The sequence below is a fragment of the Amblyomma maculatum genome, unplaced genomic scaffold, assembly GCF_055883805.1.
Source record: "Amblyomma maculatum isolate TAMU_Amacu unplaced genomic scaffold, ASM5588380v1 scaffold_22, whole genome shotgun sequence".
Classification (NCBI taxonomy): domain Eukaryota; kingdom Metazoa; phylum Arthropoda; class Arachnida; order Ixodida; family Ixodidae; genus Amblyomma; species Amblyomma maculatum.
In genome coordinates, this window is record NW_028146747.1 from 2,771,903 (window position 1) to 2,788,360 (window position 16,458).

A 16,458-nucleotide genomic window follows, 5' to 3' on the forward strand; every position below is an offset into this window, starting at 1 on the left:
ACCCTCGACCAGAATGAAAATACTAGTTGAGAGTTGATTGCTACAAAAAGCAATAATAGCGTCATCGGTTTCGCCGTCCTGCTTTCCGATTCCATTGCGGTTCACCTTTTTTTTTTTTTTTTTTGCGTGGAACCAGGGATAATTCACGATAGAAAATATTTTAAGGGGGTAGAAACTCTGCTGCTAATGTTTTCAAGTGAACGTAGAAAGTCATATGAATTAGTTTTTCTTGACCGAAATTCATAATAAAGATGTAATGGTCTAAGCATATCATTCATAAGTGCGACTTTGAACTTTTTATTTCATTAGGAATGTAGAGAAGATGAAGAAGAAACAACGCTGCGGCATCAGATGGTGCATCACTTGGTTCAATGAGCTCTACTTGAGGATTGGCGCAGTCAATGATAGCATGATGCTGGGACAGGAAATCCCAGCCGAGAATGACGTCATGAGAACATGTGGGAAGAACGACGAATTCGATGATGTACAAGGCTGCAGCAATTACGACGCGAGCAGTGCAGACAGCTGTCGGCTGTATACTGTGAGCGGATGCGGTACGAAGCGATAGTCCCTCGAGAGGCGTAGTCACCTTTCGGAGGGAGCGGCAGAGTTTTTGGCTGATAACTGACTGATACAGCGGCACCGGTGTCGACGAGCGCAAGAGTATAAACACCTTCAGCGATGACAGCAGTAACATTCGCGGGATTAAGACGAGGACTTTGAAATTCTGTCGAATACGCAGTTCGTGCCTCGCGAACTGCGGCGGTTAGTTTTCTGGCTGAGTAGCGGGTCGTCGGCGCATTGGCGAAATGGAGCGGCGACGTGGTGATGGCGAACGACGAGGCAGGAAGTCCGGAGGATCATGGGGTGCTGTTGGAGGACCCGATGGGACGGGGAACTGGGGGGCTAAATAAGGTGGCGCAGGCCGTGCAGCAAAGGCCATATTTATTCGGCGCCGGCAGTAGCGTGTAGTGTGTCCGGGGATGCCGCAGTGGTAGCAAATAGGCCTGTTGTCTGCAGTGCGCCATGGTGATGGTGTCTGACGCAATGGGGGAGCAAAAGCTGTTGGTGCCGAACGCATAGGGGGCGAAGCATAGGCATATGCTGGCTCAGGAGGTGGACTTGAAGTAACTTCGGCATACGTGCGACGCAATACCTGAGGAGGAGCCGGCGCGAATGCTGGAGCGTAGCTCAGTGGCGCAACGCCGGACGATGACATTGTGGGCGTGGGGAACGGCATTGAGGGTGCGACCGGAGCTGACTGAGGAGCAGGATTAGGGACGACTTCAGATACATGTTGCTGGATTGCACGGCGAAGCTCCGGAACAAGGCCAGTTGGTGACGACTCCTTAACATATGGCTGCAGGGACAGTTGTCGCGCGACCTCCTGACGTACAAAAGCCTTGATGTCTTCAGAGAGGCTAGATGACTCCCTCTCCGCGGCTAGTACAGCGAGTGATGCATGAGGCTGGCGAATCAAAACACGCTCCTTGCGGAGCTCGTCGCAGCTTTGACAGAGGTCGTAGATTTCCTTGACCGTACTGGGGCCTGTGGCGATGAGCATGGTTAAAGCGCCGTCATCAATTCCTGTGAAGACATGACGTATATTAACGGCCTCGGTCATGGTCGGGTCAACGCGCCGACACAAATCAACAATGTCCTCAATATAACTGGTGAACGTTTCACCGGGCAGCTGTAGTCGCGATCGAAGACGCTGTTCCGCGCGGAGTTTTCGGACGGTGGGGCGGCCAAAGACATCGGAAAATTTGATCTTGAAATTCGCCCAGGTGGTAAAGTCCGACTCGTGGTTCCGAAACCACTGATTAGCGACATCGCTGAAGTAAAAGATGACATTATTGAGCTTACGGTTGTCGTCCCAGTTATTGTGACGGCTGACCCGTTCGTAAGTGGACAGCCAATCGTCGACGTCGTCATCGCTGCTTCCACTGAAGGTAGCGGGGTCCCGTTGACGAAGGGCACCTGTGCAGGTGACTGGCGGAGGTAGGTGCAACGAAGTAGGCTCCGTCATTGGGGTAGTTAACGTTCTGCTGCGAAGGTCCAGGGCGAGATGGGTACAGGGAACCTCAGCTTGACCTCCACCAAGTGAAATGTGGATTTAATAGTTGATTGGAATGTCTAGCGCTGGCAGTAATTCGGGTACATCAGGAGCGGAATACCAGCCGCAGGGCACAGCTTCAGCGCGAGAGAGATGGGCGTCGGAGACTAGCGATGGTGATGGCGATGCCGCAGCGTTGTTTCTTCTTCATCTTCTTTACAGGAAGCATATATCGGTGTGCAGGCAATGTGCACAGTGCCACTTTCTGTCGCAGGTGTTCCAGTTTTTAGCATCAGCGCCAAGAACAAGAACAACAAAGAGAAGAAATCGTGTGTGCTTTTGTGCTCGCGTTTGGAGAGTGTCGGGGGTCGTGTAACAGGACGATGGTTAATGAGAACCGGTAGTAAGGCAAACTCATGGCTTAGAGCCGACGTTTCCATTCTGTGATCCGACGATAACCACATAATTTGAGGGCTTAGGATATATCGGCACGCACGCCACGGCAAGACAAATGATGCAACCGTAGGGCTTCTCGGGCGCAGAGTCTGTCTGCTCTGCGATACTTCACGGTTGAGTAACCCGGCATACAACTTGGGCATTGTTTATTTTCACCTCACTAGTTTTGTTAATAACTAGACATTTACATACAATGCCCATATCAAGCGCAATCGAGGGGCAATGATTCGGCGGGTGAATTGCCAGCGCTTTTGCCCGTGTCTGAAACCTATCGCAGAACTTCTCTTCAAAGATTAATTAGCCTCGTGCAATGAAGAGAACATATTAAATGAAGCTGTGGTAATGGTTTCCCACCAATGCAGGTCGTATACTCGCACTGGAACAAAAGAGGGTTGCGTATTGCTCGTTAATACCGGCTTAGTTCGCTTTTGAAGTCAACGCTTTGATACTCTGCATACGTATCTCTTTTCCACAGCCTGATAAACTGAAGGTCGAAAGCAGCGCTCGAAATTCAGGTTTGGCACTCTGCGGAAGAACACATGCCAGGTTTCGCTTCGTTTGGCACAAATCAATGGTTGCTCTCTTCGAAGTCTTATTGTGGAAAAAAAAGGGAGGAAGAAGAAATGAGCCTTTTGGCTGAAGTAACACAAAATTCAAAGCTTTGAAACAGTCTTGACGTGCGCGATGAAGACGTCGGGGAACAATCCGCTATTCTTAAGCGTGCCGTATTTTGTGAGTCTTTGCTTCACACGATACGAACTGTCACATGCAAACAAGCTCCTTGATGGAGCAGCGATGCTTTTCTGCTCTTGTGCCGCTTTCAGAATACAAGCGGTCGTGACGAGAACACAACGCTCCTCAAGCGGCAGTTTTTCACATGGCTCAAGGACGCATCGTATTGACTGAAGCACATAATGCGTAAAAATTAAGCCCAGGCGAGCAGGACACTTTAGCATGAAGCGCATTCACGTAGAGCTGCTATTCGCATGTGCTTTCCTTAAATATATTTACAACTTTACACTCTTGACGATGTTTTTACATTGGTCTTGTTTGCTGCCTTCTTTTCCGCTCAAGGGAAGCCATTATTTGTTCACTTCTAAGAGAAAACTTAGAGCACTGTCCCTTCCGCTGGATGGTTTCGCTTTTATTGAAAGTAAAAGGAAAAATATTGAGAATTTGCGACCGGAAATCGCTAACTAGTTTGACAAACCTCAAATACAGAGAACGTTCAAATTTGCATTGTCTTTCTTGTGATCGCTAATGACAACGGTCGTTTCGCAGCTCGGTGAACAGCAGGCATTGAATGAAATCGAGGGGGCACTTGTGAAAAGATTCGTCCTTCTTGTTTCGCGCTCGCCACCCTTACTAAGTTGATCTTGTCATATACTGAGCCACGCAGTTGAGCGCCGGAATGAACGAAGCAGGAATTTCCTTATTTATAGCTTGTAAAACTATACTGGTCATGAGCATTTTGCAAGAAATAAAAACAAGAAGACAGGTATTAGCTGACGGGGCAGCCGAATTAATTGTTGAGCTCTGGCACCGGCGCGAAGTACTGGAAAATGTGCTTTACTACGAAAATACTTGGAGCCCTGACAAATTTTAAAGCGTCCCATGCACTTGTTCCTGTAATTACTCGTCGTTGCAGGTGACTCGATGTGCAGTTTGGTGAGCTTTAGATTTTTTTTTTCATGGTTGCGCAGGCTAATGGAAACCACCGTGGCGTGGCGTTGCCACCGCCGCCTCCGGACATCCCCGAGGTGATCATCACGGCATCACGAGATGTCGACGAGAACAAGGAGCGTGGCAACTGGTCCTCGGGCGTCGAGTTCCTTCTCTCCTGTCTCAGCTACGCCGTCGGCCTCGGCAATATATGGCGGTTTCCTTATCTGTGCTACCGAAATGGAGGAGGTAAAAGCACGTGCTGCGCCTATCGTGTATGGTCAGCAAGTGCCATAACGTAGGGTGCTCTAGCGCTAAACGTAAAGCATAAATATACGATAATAAATAGAAACTAAATAGAAAAGAGAAATTTTGAAAAGAATGAATAGAAATTGTTGTGGCCTTTACAGTTTACTGCTTGTGACGTCGCCTTGTTTTTTGCCGTCAGCTTTTGATTAACGGACGGCGTTGTTGGGCGAGTAGGTCAGACATGATAAATAAAAGGGGGGGCACTGCGCAAAAAAAGACTAGGACCACAAGTGAGCACCACAAGCGCGAACTCGTGACTCAGCGCTCAGAGCTCAGTGAACACCGCAAGCGCAGTCGCGAGTCTGCGCTTGTGTTGTTCACTTCTGGTCCTTTTTGTTTTGTGCGGAGTGTCCTCTTTTATTTATCCTTTGATTAAAGGACTTCTGGTGAGGGCCTAGCTGAATGGTGACGTCGCGAAGAAAGCCAGACTATTTAGAGGCTGTACGGCTTCTTTGCACTTAAATTCTGTATCCTGGGTGTTAGGGCATGTAGACGTTTGAATAATCAACTCGTAGACGCCCGTTAAACCGTTTTAAAGACGGATACTTTTGCGCAAAGAAAGAGAAACTATAAATCATCATTGGTGCGCCCTGATACAGCGTTTTCAAAGGTATTTAGAACATTTTGCACTTATAGACATCTTTAAATATCAGCGTGTGCAACGAATAGCAACTTCTATTTCTGTAAGGACGTCAGATAATTTGGCAAGCTTTTTGCCTCAAAATATCTACAAATCGCACGAGTTCATTCAGCGAAGGAGGGAAAGTTGGAAAGGGGTTTTCAGACGGACTCGCATCTTCTGTAGAGTGCCGATGTATATATATATGTGTGTATACGCGTGTATGTATAACCTAGAAATTAAGTACCTGTTGCGAACACAATCGTATTGCTTTTCATTTGTGCAGGGGCCTTTCTTATCCCGTATAGCGTCATGCTTCTGTTCGTCGGACTTCCTCTCTTCCTCATGGAACTGTCCTTCGGCCAATACGCCAGTGAAGGGCCGATCACTATATGGAAGATATCACCATTATTTCAAGGTAGAAATACTAGCAGTATACTATTTGAACTTTATGTTTAAATGCATAGACTTTTGCAAGCATAGCAGGTTGAAAATAGTCAACTGCGGTGGTTACCTCAAATGTTACTTGCCATTTTCTTATTGCAATTAGCGTGTTAAGTGAAATAAACTTGGATATTAATATATGTTTCTGCAAGCACAAGTTGAAATGCATATTTTATATATGCAAGTTTGTTTTCTTCAGCGCTTGGAACGAGACCTTAATTCCGTGATACCTTCGTGTCGTTTTCTCGCAGGAATTGGTTACGCGATGTTCCTAATGACTGCGCTGGTAGGAATCTATTACAACATGATCCTGGCGTGGTCCCTATTTTATTTGGCGTCGTCTTTAACTACGCAACTGCCTTGGAGCTCCTGCAGCAACTGGTGGAATACCGATGGTGAGAATTACTGTGGGAGCCGGTGCCGTCATGTTGCATGAAATTAATAATTGCAAGCTTTGAAAAGATGTCCTTACTCAGCCCTGTGTTATGCAATCAAGGTTACGATGCAGGGATACCCCTTATGGGCTGTCATGTGCACCTTAAGTAGCACTAAACCATGCAATGGTATGGAGCGGTTCAGCTCTATAGCTGTTTGCTTTTCTGTGCATGTTGTGCTCATGCCTATGGTATAAAGCTACACTGAAGCGTGTGTTCAGAAATCTAGGTGAAGACGTGCATGTTACCCAGTGGCTGGTGTTTATGATATTCTATGTCCGGAAGTAAATTCCTTTAATAATGTCTTGTTGCCACTATTAGCATCACTATTTTCAACAGTATGCGTTCCTGTTCGTCACGAATACATTAAAATAACTGGGCTTCGTTTTGCAGCGTGTCGGAGGTTCGACACAAAGAACTGCACTGCCCACGGGGGAGTTCACCTCGCGAATGGTTCGTGCATCATCCAGGACGAAGTTGACCCGGCGGTTTGGGATGCGGTGAAAAATTCTACGGACAACACGAAAATGGCCAGCGACGAGTTCTTCCAGTAAGCGCCGAGAGAGGCTCTTTTTGTCGTTGTGTTGTGTATCACATCGCTGCCTGAACTGATTACTGTGATCATTTTATATTGGCCATTGACAAATGATGCAAAAAGAAACTCATGTCAAGCACAGCCGCATGATATGAAAGCGGCCAGGAAGGCGATGTTTGGCCACAGAGCACCAAGTAAAACTAGTGAACTATTGAAATCGCAGGGCGTTTTCACATATAATGCTGCAGATATTTCGCACGAATAAAAACTTTTCTACTTGCGTTATTGTGGATGAGCAGACGCTTATTTCGTGCCTTCGAATACAGCTCAGTTACTAACTGATTAGGGCAGGGGAGATGCAGGACTAATACCGTAATATTTCCGGAGACGTTCCGGCTTCTTGAGGCAATTGCTCTCCTTAACGATCATCGGATATAAGGACTCGACAATATATTAAGCTGAACATCTCATTCCCCCCCGACATCTATTCTTTAGAAATCAGCAAGGAATCTGCGCTAGTGGCTGTTAAGATTGCGTAGAAGTAGGGCCAATCAAGGAGACAACAAAGTACAAAAAGTTAACTTCAGAAGAACAGTAAACCACGTCAAGTCAATGCTGCGAAGGACCATAGCAACCACGAACATTTGACCTTAACATATTGTGTAAGCAGTCCCTTCATGTTTCCTGATGTCGTATTGCTCCCGCTTATCCGCTCTGATTGCACTGCTTCAAATATGTATCCAGACTTCCTCTCATGGAGACTTCCTGTTATTCGTCACTCAGTTTGCTTGTTCAGTAGCGAGTCTTCCTTCGAATTACTGTTTAGACTTAGTAAGGTTGCTTGTTAGTAGCAAAGAGCATCTTTCGTTTGAACTTCGGTATGGTTGTTATCGACTGTTAAATCTAATCAAACTCCTCTTTAAACAGGAGTTTAGGCTTATCCAGATAAAGTTCGCAGGCGATGTCACTAAAGGCTACTGATAGTTTAGTTTTTGTAATAGATATAGCATTTACCTCAGTGCAATGTTGTCATCTGATTGTTGGCAACAGGAAACGACTGGTATACATAAAATTAGATGGTTACTTTTTATAACAGTTACAACAAAGCTGCCTGATTCCAAATGAAAATTCCTAGCTCGGTCGGCGTTATTAATATTTGCATTTTGTTTTAGATTTCCTCAGGCAGGGAAAATGAGCAGTCCTGGCACAGCCCTCACACCAAACTAAAACAATCCAGTTGAGAAATGTACTCACCACATTTACTGGCATGCGTCAGTCTGCTACGCCCTGTAATTGCATATGTCTTCAAATTGACAACTCATGGGCACCTTTTTCTGGCTATGAAGCCAAGGCGACGGAGGCGGAGCCTTCTCACGGGGTTACGACACACTGTAGCTCTGGCATATTTGGCTTCAGTTATGGTTTCGGTTTCATTTCCGACTATACTTGTAGTAATAGGTTTCTAGCCGCCAACGACGCATAAATGTATTTCTTACTCTACTGAAGACCCAAGATGAACGTAATTTTGAGGTTAATGAGTATCATACGCTTGTGCTAGTGCCCTCAAAATGAAACGGAGCACACGAACGAACAAAATTTTTTTTCGGGGCGCGCCCTGCTTGGATGGGTGTGGGTCATCCTGATGTTTAGCTTCACACTTTTATTCATTACCAGCCCGGATGAAGGGGACCGCTTTACCCCCAAACCCGCGCTCCGCTTTATTTTGTGGCCACCAGTACGTTGCCGAAACAAGCGCATTGCGCTCAGAAACCGGCGGGTAAGCGCAGCAGCAGCAGCCGACATACGCTTTTCGGGAATCTCGACAGATTGCGCAGTTATTCCGTTGACACCGCGTGGTGTACTGATTTTAAAATGCACTGCGTTAACGCTGTACGAGCCTTCATTGTAGTGCGTTTTCGATAATAATAATAATAATGTTAAGGAAAAGTACACAGCGGTAAACGCTGGTTCACTGTTAGACGCACAGCACACACCAAAACGCAGCTCAGCACGAGCGTCGTCTTCTTCACTACACCACACCAGCAAGTCGTCGTCGTCTCGATACTGCGCTCCGTAACAACAACAACAACAAAAACAACAACAACAATAATAATAATAATAATAATAATAATAATAATAATAATAATAATAATAATAATAATAATAATAATAATAATAATAATAATAATAATAATAATAATAATAATAATAATATTGTAATAATAACATTGGCATTTCTATAATGGCCTAAAATTATCGAGCTGAATGCGCGAAATTTATGAAGGGACTATTTGTGCTACGCCGTTAGCTGATACGTTTCGGCTCTGTAGCTTTGGCTGCATAGCCACAGGAAGTTGTCCGGAAGTGCACTCTTCCTAAATGCTTATAGACCAGGTTTTGTTACCTTCACACGCAGGCTGCTCCTACTCTCTATACCAGGCGCCATTTGAAGGGCGCGCGTGGCCAGGGGACTGCGGGTCGCGCGGGTGCCTGCGAGCGTTCTTCAATTCTGCCGTTAACGCGCTCTACCACCAATGCATGTAGCTGTGTGCTGTGCATAGTCACTCACATTTGTCGCTGTTCCAGAGAGTACTACAACCATTTGAAGCGTGCTGTTTCCTCGGTTACGTAACATACGAGGGTAGTCTACCATGCAGGTTACGAACTGTAAATAGCCGTTTATGAGCAGCAGTGGCGTGTTCTCTATTTTTTTTCAGGAGGGGAGGCTGCCCTTAATCTCAGTTCAGTTCAGGCGTTCAGTCGTGTCCGACTCTTCGTGACCCTATGGACCATGTCACGCCACGCTTTCCGGTCTCTCACTATCTTCTTAACATCACATAGCTTCATCTGCAATGCCTCGAGAATGCCATCTAACCATCGCGTTCGCTGCCTACCCCTTCTCCGGCGACCCTCAACCTTTCCCAACATCAAATCTTTCTCCAGCGACTCCTCTCTTCTCATCAGATGACCAAAGTAGCTGAGCTTTAACTTTAGAATTTGACCCTCCAATGAGCAGTCAGGGTTTATGGTCGACAATATCGACTGATTTGATCTTCTGGCAGTCCAAGGAACTCTTAAGAGTCTTCGCCAGCACCACAATTCAAACGCGTCAATTCTTCGGCGGTCAGCCTTTTTCACAGTCCAACTCTCGCATCCATACATCACAACTGGAAAGACCATAGCACGGGTTATACGGATCTTGGTTGGCAGACTAATGTCTCTGCTCTTTACTAGGCGGTCAAGGCTAACCATTGCTCTCTTTCCCAGAAGCAGGCGTCTCCTAATTTCATGGCTGCAGTCTCCTTCCGAGGTAATCTTGGCGCCCAAGAACAGAAAATCTGTCACAGCTTCCACTTCTTGTCCATTGATGCTCCAGGAGCCCTTAATCTACATGGTTTTTTTCTTTCCTTTTCATTCTGCGCACGAGGATGTAGCTATTTGAACCTGACGCCATGGTGCCAGATTTAACCGGATCGATGAGCTTCACGTTGAAGTTTGCTTAGGCGAAACGTGTTTTTTTCTGCCAACAGTGATTCGTCTTTGGCTTCCGTTTTTCCTTTGAAAGAATTTAAGTACGAAAACCAGGACTCCCAACTGTCATTTCTTTATTTCGGAGAGTATTCGGCGTGCAAAACAGTTGAGCGCCGTAGCTTCTTGCTGTTAGTATTTACTTCGGACGCAACACGATTTCATTACGTGTTTCGATTTGGCCCAAACGGCAAAACAGCTGTTTAACACACACCGATAGCTTGTAAATTATATTTACTCGTCCCTTCGATGCAAAACTCGCGAGAGCTGGCTGCTGTGTAAATATCTGTTCAAGGTTTAATACAAATAACGAAACAGGGTTGTGCTGAGCCCGAAGGCGTAGGTTCGATCACAGATCGCGCTTCGATGAAGACGAAGCTGAAGCGCCTGTGCGATGGCAGCGCACGTTGAAGAACCCCAGGCAGCCGATAAATTTCGGGAGCACTTCACTACGGTATATCTCATAGCCGATGCCACTTCTGGATGCTAAAGTTCATATAGCATATGAAAACTGAGTTGTATTTCTCCAGCTAGCATTTCTTTGCTGCTGTTTCTTGGCATGTACGAGAATGTACAGGGCGGGCATAAGTAAACGGAGTACGCTTTTCCATTCAAATTAATATCCTGCCTTTTGAACTGGAGATAAGAAAACAATATTGTTCAAGTGAAAGGCCACTGCAGTCTACTACCGGATCGCGTATACCAAGACTGCCAGTTTAAATTATGCAAAGCGCGAAAAATAGAAGGAAGAAAAAAACGTGCTCCGTCAACTTTTTCACGCACCGGTACGTTCAGGATATAAAAAGATGCACTGTGCTTGACATGCAGGCGCAACAGTTTGATAGGCGATATAATGTTCCAGGGATAAAAAGAAATGATCTTAATGCAGCGGTGTTCATAAATAAAGCGCAACAAAATTTGCCTGTCGTTAGCTTGTCAAGTCAGATGAACACAAATCGGTAATTTGTTGACGTGATCTGGCACACACCACGCGAACGGCAACACAGCCTAATTACTGAGGTTCAAAATGGCTGGCAGGAAGGAAGAAAAGCGCATTGGCAGTGCAATTATATGCGAGTCATACGCAAGATTATTGTTTGCAACTGTTTAAAAACTTTTTATCGTCAGTAAGGGACCGAAACGGCATTATTAGCGCAGCAGTGTGATGATCCCCAGCACTGTTAACGTGGACGTAAAACTAAATCCCATAAATACCAAGTAGATTTTAACTCTACGGCAATGCAAACAAACTTGCTCCAACACAACCGTGCGGTGAAAATATTTTCGGCGATGTTCTGTAGCGCCCGAAGGCTAGCTAAACGCGGCTGCCGTGCAGGCGCGCGGCCGCGGCGAACACCAGCAGTCCCCGAGGCGGCGCGCTGGTCGGCAGAAAATGGCCGCGGCCGGGAACGGGTAAAAAAGCTGGTCTATATACACAACTGTAGTGCGTAGTACTGTTATGATTCCTCACTGTTGTCCCCGTGTCTTTTATTTTTTTCGCAGCAACTTTGTACTGGACCTCACTGAAGGACTGCACGACCTCGGAGGAGTGCGATGGCAGTTGGCTTTGTGCCTCCTCGCCTGCTGGGTCATAGTGTTTTTCTGCTTGTACAGGGGCGTGAAGACAATGGGAAAAGTGAGTGAGCGGCATGTATTCTGCGTGCAGCTAACTGATCGGCGTTGCCGGTATAAGCTCATCAATCTTAAATCTACTCAAGATTTGAGAGATTCGTTTGCATCGTTGTGGTTTCAAATCTTTCTGATTTCCAGAGACTGAAAGGAACTAAGAGAAACGTACCGAAGGTACAGTGTTCATGGAATAATATACGCCTTAAAATCAATTTGAGCGAAGCTACCAGGGCCCAGGGTAAAGCTACAAAAGTTTATCAAACCTTCTTGAGACGGAGGAAGCAAATTATGTTCAAAACAAGCATCGCCTATAAGGGTGATAGCGTAAGCCCACATATATGGCCCCGCTTTAATCAAGCCGTGTGAACGTGGCCGGGGGTAACACGAATGAAAAGGTTCGGTCAGTCTGATTCTGATATTATGAAATCAGAGGCCAGAGTTGGCGTCAGGCAGCCCTACGTCCTGTCAGTGCTCGGCAGCTGCCAGCTGATTTTTTTGCTCACAACGCCGACGGCGGATTTTCGGTACGAGGCCACTAACGCTATTTCGTTAAAAAGATGAAGCACGAGAGAGACAGCGTCTACGGCGTTTGTTGACACCGGCATAGATGAAACCAGAGCTCTGGAAGCATGGCTGGACAGTGTCGAAAGGAGTCTACAGTGTCCATGGAGCGAGCGGCGCATAACTGGGAATCTTCCAGTTTCCGGCAAACCGGCGGCGACGCGTCTCGTCTTCCCTATGTTCTCTGCAGGTCGGCATGCGTGTGAAACGTGTACATTCTTAGAGTAAGCGTCGATGCTGTAGGTAACACCATTGCAGTCGAAGCATCTTTTAGTATTTGACCCCGGCGTTACGCGACGACGAAGGGTTTTGTGAGGGGATTTCAGCATGTGAGTGCCCGCGTAAACACGGCAGTGGCGGCCATGCCTGCGCTGTTGGGTTCGTTGTGAAAAGGCTCCTGTGCCCTTTGCAGTCGTTTCCGTATTATCACATCTAAGCAGTCTTAGATGCCTCTACCGAATGGGTTTACAAAAGCTATTTCACGCAATGTGTTTTGCCTAACTAGGACAGCTGACTGTTGGCAGGGTGACGGCGCATGAATGAATCAAAGCAAGAAGGTATACGCCCATCACATGTAAGGATATTGCTCAATGGGGAGCAGAATGAAGGCAAGGAAGTAATTACACCTTAGTATTAATTCAGAGCTGCCATATGGCATCACACAGAAGTTGCATAACTATGTTCGCAGTCCAAGAAATGTAAATAAAAACTGAAATATGTAATACCGCATATTAAAAATACAGTAAAATGCATCTATTACTTCCTTGAGTTTAGCTCATTTCACCATGGGGCATTCTGCTAGCATCAGTAGGGAACAGTACATGTGATGTTTATACACCCCCCTTTGAAAGCCTTGTATCGATCCATACATTCTGAACGTCTTGCTTGGTTGATGTATTGCTGTCCAAGAAATATTTCGTCAGAGCGTTGTGTTGTGTTTTATTATCGTATACATTACAATCACGAGAAATAAACTAGTAGTGGTTTTCAATGCGCATCAGAGCTTATTGTGTCGCACACAACGCAGTCCATAATTTCCTTTGTTATCAAAAGCCACGAGTGGCTTGTGTTCGCATTCTGCTTATAATAATTCTACTCTGATGTCTAGGAATACTTTATATTGTTTTTGAGAAAAAAAGTGTTTAGTGTTTCAATATAACATGAAACGAAATGACCGAAATAAATGTTCGAAAAGCTGCACTCCGCGTCGCAGTATCGTTCGGACACTGAAGGTTTTGTGCATTAACCTGTACTATTTACGAACACTTCGCAATCATGGTGCGAAGGCTAGATGACACCTCGCAGCTGACGCATTAGAAACGTTAAGATGTCTTACGGCTTTCGACTGTATATCTGTTCAGATAATTTAACGAGTATTTTTATTTACTTTTGCAGGTCGTCTACTTCACAGCCTTGTTTCCATATGTCGTTCTGGTCATTCTGTTGATCCGAAGCTGCACGCTTGAAGGCGCATACGATGGAATCATGTTTTATCTGACGCCACAATGGGAAAGACTGATGGAAGCTAGGGTAAGGCATCATACTGAACAGCTATTGTCCTTTTTTACATGTATTTTGTCGAAGTTTGGTAGGTCCCGATTTATTATTCACACTCTAAAAATTTGCTCCTTTGCTCCGTGATTAATTAAGAGCAAGAATATTTGCAATAAATCACCCATAGGTGAGGATCCTTTCATGTTGAATAGGAATTAAACATCCATAAGTTTTCAAGCCGCACTTAGAAACTTCATAAGCTAAAAAAGTGCAGATTTTTTAACCGGCTAATGATGCTCGTTTAATGTACCAGCGAAATCTACACAAAACTGCAGTTTTGTATGCTAAAAGAAGTCCTTCCTATACAGTGGTATTGAAACTGTTTCACTCAACCACAGCCAACTGCTTCTTTTCAGGTCTCATAGGTAGGCTGAGTGCCTAAGCACACAGACGCGGCTGGTGCGGAGCTAATTTCTAGTTTTTCGCCAAACTCCGCGCTAGACTCAGTTCGACGGAAAAAGATAAAGGGATAAAAAAGCGAGAACGCTATAAGTTAAATGTAGCCACCAAAGCAAATAAAAAAAGAAAGGCATGTTACTTCCTGCCGTGCACAAGGGCACGCGAGTCTGGAGGCGCACTGCAAACGAAGCAGCCCTATTACGACTGCATAGATCTTTTTTCCTGTATCGTCTCAGGTCTGGGGCGACGCTGCGATGCAGATCTTCTTTTCCTTGTCTCCATGCTGGGGAGGCCTTATTACTTTAGCCAGCTACAACCGTTTCCATAACAACTGCTACAGGTAAGCCGTCTCTTGGCGTTGAGTGGCCATTCTTTTTCGCATGATTTTTTTTTGATGTTTTGTGACGTTGCTATTGAAGTGCGTTCCAGTGCAGTTGACGCATGCGCGTTCTGTGTATACACGGAAAAATGTTCATTTAAATGACCGTTTCTTATATTGTTTGATTGCGCAATCCTATTGATTATGGGACGTGTATGAAATGATTCCCTTGATTTCCGTGCTACTCTGTGTAATCTTTCTACTAGGAACTAGCGCTCGGGCCCCAAGTCTGGGCTAACCGCTGTTTCCGTTTCTTTTGCGTCTTGTTCGCAGGGACACCTTGTTCATCTGCTTCGGCAACTGCGGCACCAGCTTCTTCGCCGGATTTGTCATATTTAGCATAGTCGGTTTCATGGCACACAAGCTGGGTGTGAACGTGTCTGAAGTCGCTGCTCAAGGTAATTGCAACTCAGAGACACTGAAACCTATACGTGTGCCTCTCGTTGTGATGTCCCCCGCAGATGGTCGTGCCGGCAGCTCACACATACAAAAAAAAAATGGCCACGTTATCCGTGTAACAACATGATGCGTCTCAGAGCTGCGCGCACTCTAGCGGAAGTTGCTTTTCGCACGCAGCACCATCCAAAAAGGGAGCAGAAGGGCGACACGAAGGTTCCCACTGCTCGCCGGAGCAGCCCATGCAGGTGGCTTTGAAATCTCCTTGGTGAGAGAGTATATCCACTTGCACATGTGAGAAACAGACCATGAAATACTAAAAAAACAGAAAAGGTTCCGATTCGTAAAATGCCATTGGCAACACAAACAGCAGCCTTGACACAAATAGACTGAATAATCATGGTGCTGCAGTAGAAAAACAAATCCTGCTTCACAGAGTTCGTGGGTTTGGAGGTAAGTCGGCCGATTGAGCGAAAGGCGTACAGACTACCAGAGGCTTGGAAGACGACTGATGGTGTCTGATGGACGGCGAGTGACCAGCGATCACTGCTTGCGCGAAATGCAGGGGGCCATGGGCAGCCACCCTTGTTTTTGCCTCGACTCCTGTATGACTCTGAAGGAGATTAAAACTCTTGTTGTTCCAGACCGGTGTGTTTGGAATGATTTGAGTGGTGCCTCAAAAACGGCCATATTTTTGTGAAAACTTTTCTTTTGTGAGAACTTCTCTTCGTGTGCGTGTGTGTGTACATATACGCTGATTGAAAGAATTAAACAGTGTTCTTTCTGCCGATGTGTACTGATTGATTATGCGCGTTTCAAGCGCAGCTTGAATAGATTGATCGCTTGATTGCGGGAAGAGACTAAAGCACAAGGTAAGTCTCCAAGTCCAATGCACCGATTAGTGCGCACAGTAGCTTGTTCCTCTGACGCACTGTTGTAACCTCATTTTTTTCCCCTGTGTTATTGTTTATTCACGGACCCATGTTACTTTGTATACATTTTTCTTGTTGCGGGAAGTGGATGTTTACTTACGCGGTTTTTGCGGTTAGTATTAGTTACCACTATTCTGTAATCGCTTTCTCTTATTTTTTGACAGGCCCTGGATTAGCGTTTGTGGCTTACCCTGAAGCAGTGACCCATTTACCACTGCCACCTCTATGGGCGTTCCTTTTCTTCTTCATGCTCATGACCCTAGGAATGGGAACTCAGGTAACCACATTAATCATTGACATTAAAATTATTTTTTTTTTCTTTTGTCTCGCTGACATAGTTCAGTACATCTGCTGTAATTGCAAAAATATATGTACACATTTACGCCTTTCAATTTATCTGCTAAGAACGTGTACACTACTTATGGGAACTGCGGTGTGGGTACGCGTGGGTGCTATATAAATAGGAACACCCAATCTAGGAAAAACGCAAGCACCATCCCAGTTCCGAAAATGCTCCTAACACGAGCTCGGGAATAAGTTCGGCAGAAAGGGCATTCTAATGTCT

General features: G+C 45.7%; 1 protein-coding gene across 3 annotated transcripts in view; it reads left to right on the forward strand.

The window, feature by feature from the left end:
* Positions 1 to 16,458, forward strand: part of LOC146171485 (sodium- and chloride-dependent glycine transporter 1-like) — a 155,423-nt gene that overhangs the window by 111,253 nt on the left and 27,712 nt on the right. For all 3 annotated transcript variants that reach the window (XM_084586506.1, XM_084586507.1, XM_084586504.1), the window contains exons 2-10: positions 4,216 to 4,423; positions 5,389 to 5,520; positions 5,798 to 5,941; positions 6,374 to 6,530; positions 11,547 to 11,679; positions 13,629 to 13,763; positions 14,423 to 14,526; positions 14,839 to 14,963; positions 16,058 to 16,170. In XM_084586506.1, the coding sequence (XP_084442632.1) occupies positions 4,216 to 4,423; positions 5,389 to 5,520; positions 5,798 to 5,941; positions 6,374 to 6,530; positions 11,547 to 11,679; positions 13,629 to 13,763; positions 14,423 to 14,526; positions 14,839 to 14,963; positions 16,058 to 16,170 (1,251 nt within the window). The remainder of the gene's footprint in view (positions 1 to 4,215; positions 4,424 to 5,388; positions 5,521 to 5,797; positions 5,942 to 6,373; positions 6,531 to 11,546; positions 11,680 to 13,628; positions 13,764 to 14,422; positions 14,527 to 14,838; positions 14,964 to 16,057; positions 16,171 to 16,458) is intronic.